The 5000-nt window shown below is 43.4% G+C and overlaps 1 protein-coding gene and 1 long non-coding RNA gene across 2 annotated transcripts in view; one reads left to right on the top strand and one right to left on the bottom strand.

Moving 5' to 3' along the window:
- The window catches only part of LOC116958301 (solute carrier family 2, facilitated glucose transporter member 1-like), an 84162-nt gene that overhangs the window by 77862 nt on the left and 1300 nt on the right, over positions 1-5000 (top strand). The window contains exon 11 of the mRNA XM_076056406.1: positions 3537-3740. Coding sequence (XP_075912521.1) covers positions 3537-3740 — 204 coding nt within the window. The remainder of the gene's footprint in view (positions 1-3536; positions 3741-5000) is intronic.
- LOC142907160 (uncharacterized) lies at positions 3722-4184 on the bottom strand. The gene is made up of 3 exons (XR_012930852.1): positions 4018-4184; positions 3854-3971; positions 3722-3807 (listed from the first exon to the last, which is right to left on the bottom strand). It is a non-coding gene; the product is annotated as an uncharacterized LOC142907160 (long non-coding RNA).

The raw sequence follows: 5000 nt of genomic DNA on the forward strand, positions 1-5000 counted from the left end.
TCAAAGGCGTAGGACACATCCAAGCAGACGTTGCGAGAGCTGAAATAGCCACTATTCTTCAGAATGCTAAGAAACCCATTAGTAACATCAGCAAAAATGAACGCTCTGAACTCGCGAATTTAAAAAAACAGAAGTGATATAGTCATCCTCTCAGCCGATAAAGGCAATGCTACTGTTATTATGGATAAAGATTCATACAACAACAAAATCCAGAATCTGCTCAACGATGGAAGTTACTCAAAAATAAAAAATAAATGACCCTACCAATAGCCTAGCGATAAAAACCAACAAGATCATCACAAGTTTCGACCTCCCTAATCGACCCAACTAAACGTCCCTCCCTAAAACCTTCTGCTGCAAGACCCCCTAGATTCTATGGTCTCCCCAAGATTCATAAAGAAGGCACCCCGCTACAACCCATCGTATCCACGATCAACTCCCCTACCTATAGACTAGCCCGTTTTCTGTCAGATACCTTGCTACCTTTCACTGGCAAGACCGCCTCAGCAGTACTCAACTCAGCCCAATTGGTCTCTATGGTCAAAGACGTTGTACTGTCCCCCCTGACGATATCCTTGTCAGCTTCGATGTGGTCTCTTTGTTCACCAAGGTCCCAGTACCTGATACCATTGGAATAATTGAAAATTTGGTCCAACATGGACTAGACCCCGATACACCTGCACTGGTTAGGCACTGCCTCAACAATACCTACTTTACTTGGAATGGCTCCTTCTACAAACAAAATGAGGGTACCCCCATGGGATCCCCCTTATCACCAGTGATAGCCAATATTTTCATGGAGAAATTTGAATCAGACGCCATCCAGACTTCCACCCTCAGACCTTCCCTGTGGAAGAGATATGTGGATGACACTATCGTCATTTGGCCACATGGCCTCCCAGCTCTGAACCTTTTCCTACACCACATCAATTCCAGACATCCCGCTATCAAATTCACCATGGAAGTGGAGAAAGATGGCAAGCTACCATTCTTAGATGTTCTGTTTTTTGATGTTGTTGATGTTGTTGTTGTTGATGATGTTGTTGATGTTGTTTATGTTGTTGTTGTTGTTGATGATGTTGTTGTTGATGTTGTTGTTGATGTTGTTGTTGATGATGATGTTGTTGATGTTGTTGTTGATGTTGTTGTTGATGATGTTGTTGATGTTGTTGTTGTTGATGTTGTTGTTTATGTTGTTGATGATGTTGATGATGTTGTTGTTGATGTTGTTGATGTTATTGATGTTGTTGTTGATGTTGTTGTTAATGATGTTGTTGTTGATGTTGTTGTTGATGATGTTGTTGTTGATGATGATGTTGTTGATGTTCTTGATGTTGATGATGTTGATGTTGTTGATGTTGATGATCTTGTTGATGTTGTTGATGATGTTGTTGTTGTTGATGTTGTTGATGATGTTGTTGTTGTTGATGTTGTTGATGTTGTTGATGATGTTGTTGTTGATGATGTTGTTCTTGTTGTTGATGTTGTTGTTGATGTTGTTGATGATGTTGTTGTTGATGTTGTTGTTGATGATGTTGTTGTTGATGTTGTTGTTGATGTTGTTGATGTTGTTGTTGATGATGATGTTGTTAATGATGTTTATGTTGTTGATGTTGTTGATGTTGTTGTTGATGTTGTTGTTGATGTTGTTGTTGATGTTGATGTTGTTGTTGTTGATGTTGTTGTTGATGTTGTTGATGTGGTTGTTGTTGTTTATGTTGATGTTGATGATGTTGTTTATGTTGTTGTTGACGATGTTGTTGTTTATGTTGTTGTTGTTGATGTTGTTGGTGTTGTTGTTGTTGATGTTGTTGTTGATGTTGTTGATGTTGTTGATGTTGTTGTTTATGTTGTTGTTGTTGATGTTGTTGATGTTGTTGTTGATGTTTATGTTGTTGTTGTTGATTATGTTGTTGTTGTTGTTGATGTTGTTGATGTTGATGATGTTGTTGATAATGTTGTTCATGTTGTTGGTGTTGTTGATGTTGTTGATGATGTTGATGTTGTTGATGATGTTGTTGATGTTGATGATGTTGTTAATGATGTTGTTGATGATGTTGTTAATGTTGTTTATGATGTTGATGTTGTTGTTGTTGATGATGTTGTTGTTGTTGTTGTTGATGATGTTGCTGTTGTTGTTGATGCAGGAACGTCACCAGGCCATGTCCTACGTGAGCGTGGTGGCGATGTTGTTGTTGATGATGTTGATGTTGTTGATGTTGTTGATGTTGTTGATGTTGTTGATGATGTTGTTGTTGATGTTGTTGTTGATGTTGTTGATGTGGTTGTTGTTGTTGTTGTTTATGTTGATGTTGATGATGTTGTTGTTTATGTTGTTGTTGATGTTGTTGATGTGGTTGTTGTTGTTGTTGTTTATGTTGATGTTGATGATGTTGTTGTTTATGTTGATGTTGTTGATGTTGTTGTTTATGTTGTTGTTGTTGATGTTGTTGGTGTTGTTGTTGATGATGTTGATGTTGTTGTTGATGTTGTTGATGTTGTTGATGTTGTTGTTGATGTTGTTGTTGTTGTTGATGATGTTTATGATGTTGATGTTGTTTATGTTGTTGATGTTGATGTTGTTGTTGATGATGATGTTGTTGTTGTTTATGTTGTTGTTGTTGTTTATGTTTATGTTGTTGTTGTTGATGTTGTTGCTGTTGTTGATGATGTTGCTGTTGTTGATGTTGTTAATAATGTTTATGATGTTGTTGATGTTGTTGTTGTTGTTATTGATGATGTTGTTGATGTTGTTGATGATGATGCTGTTGTTGATGATGTTGATGATGATGTTGTTAATGATGTTTATGATGTTGATGTTGTTGTTGATGATGATATTGTTGTTGATGATGTTGTTGTTGTTGTTGTTGATGTTGTTGCTGTTGTTGTTGATGCAGGAACGTCACCAGGCCATGTCCTACGTGAGCGTGGTGGCGATGTTGTTGTTGATGTTGTTGATGATGTTGATGTTGTTGATGTTGTTGATGATGTTGATGTTGTTGATGTTGTTGTTGTTGATGTTGTTGATGATGTTGTTAATGATGTTTATGATGTTGTTGTTGTTGATGCTGTTGTTGTTTATGTTGATGTTATTGATGTTGTTGATGTTGTTGATGTTTATGTTGTTGTTGTTGTTGATGATGTTGTTGTTGTTGATGATGTTGATGATGATGTTGATAATGATGTTGTTGTTGTTGATGTTGTTGATGATGTTGTTAATGATGTTTATGATGTTGTTGTTGATGATGTTCTTGTTGATGTTGTTGTTGATGTTGTTGATGATGTTGCTGTTGTTTATGTTGATGTTGTTGTTTATGTTGATGTTGTTGTTGTTGTTGATGATATTGATGTTGATGATGTTGTTGTTGTTGATGATGTTGTTGATGTTGTTAATGATGTTTATGATGTTGATGTTGTTGTTGATGATGATATTGTTGTTGATGATGTTGTTGTTGTTGATGTTGTTGTTGTTTATGTTGATGTTGTTGTTGTTTATGTTGTTGATGTTGTTGTTGTTGCTGTTGTTGTTGATGCAGGAACGTCACCAGGCCATGTCCTACGTGAGTGTGGTGGCGATCTTCGGCTTCGTGGCGCTCTTTGAGGTTGGCCCAGGGCCCATTCCGTGGTTCATCGCCGCTGAACTGTTCGGCCAGGCGGCCAGGCCCACCGCCATCGCCGTCGCCGGCTGTTGCAACTGGACGGCCAACTTCGTGATAGCCATGGGATTCCAGTACGTGGAGGTGAGTCGTCCACCTCGTCCACCTCGTCCACCTCGTCCACCTCCTCCACCTCGTCCACCTCGTCCACCTCGTGATAGCCACGGGCTTTTAGTACGTAGAGGTGAGTCGTCCACCTCGTCCACCTCGTCCACCTCGTGATAGCCATGGGATTCCAGTACGTGGAGGTGAGTCGTCCACCTCGTCCACCTCGTCCACCTCGTCCACCTCCTCCACCTCGTCCACCTCGTCCACCTCGTGATAGCCACGGGCTTTTAGTACGTAGAGGTGAGTCGTCCACCTCGTCCACCTCGTCCACCTCGTGATAGCCATGGGATTCCAGTACGTGGAGGTGAGTCGTCCACCTCGTCCACCTCGTCCACCTCGTCCACCTCGTCCACCTCGTGATAGCCACGGGCTTCCAGTACGTGGAGGTGAGTCGTCCACCTCGTCCACCTCGTCCACCTCGTCCACCTCCTCCACCTGGAGTGATTGAGTGGGTGGGTGAGTGGGTGAGTGTGTGAGTGGGTGAGTGGGTGGGTGAGTGGGTGAGTGGGTGGGTGAGTGGGTGAGTGGGTGGGTGGGTGAGTGAGTGGGTGGGTGGGTGAGTGGGTGGGTGAGTGAGTGAGTGAGTGAGTGGGTGGGTGAGTGGGTGGGTGGGTGGGTGAGTGGGTGGGTGAGTGAGTGAGTGGGTGGGTGAGTGGGTGGGTGAGTGAGTAAGTGGGTGGGTGAGTGGGTGAGTGGGTGGGTGAGTGAGTGAGTGGGTGGGTGAGTGGGTGGGTGAGTGAGTGGGTGAGTGAGTGGGTGAGTGGGTGGGTGGGTGAGTGGGTGGGTGAGTGAGTGGGTGAGTGAGTGGGTGAGTGGGTGGGTGGGTGAGTGGGTGGGTGAGTGAGTGAGTGGGTGGGTGAGTGGGTGGGTGAGTGAGTAAGTGGGTGGGTGAGTGGGTGGGTGGGTGAGTGTGTGGGTGGGTGAGTGTGTGGGTGGGTGGGTTACTGGGTGAGTGGGTGGGTGGGTGAGTGAGTGAGGCAGTGGATGGGTGAGTAGGTGGGTGAGTGCAACCACAACAACCACCAGCAGCAGACGTGTCTGTGTGTGTGTCTGTGTGTGTGTCTGTGTGTGTGTGTCTGTGTGTGTGTGTCTGTGTGTGTGTCTGTGTGTGTGTGTCTGTGTGTGTGTGTGTGTCTGTGTGTGTGTGTCTGTGTGTGTGTGTGTGTCTGTGTGTGTGTGTCTGTGTGTCTGTGTGTCTGTGTGTGTGTGTGTCTGTGTGTCTGTGTGTGTCTGTGT

The sequence above is a fragment of the Petromyzon marinus genome, chromosome 75 (assembly GCF_048934315.1).
Source record: "Petromyzon marinus isolate PM22_M1 ecotype Great Lakes invasive population chromosome 75, UKy_Petmar_22M1.pri1.0, whole genome shotgun sequence".
Classification (NCBI taxonomy): domain Eukaryota; kingdom Metazoa; phylum Chordata; class Hyperoartia; order Petromyzontiformes; family Petromyzontidae; genus Petromyzon; species Petromyzon marinus.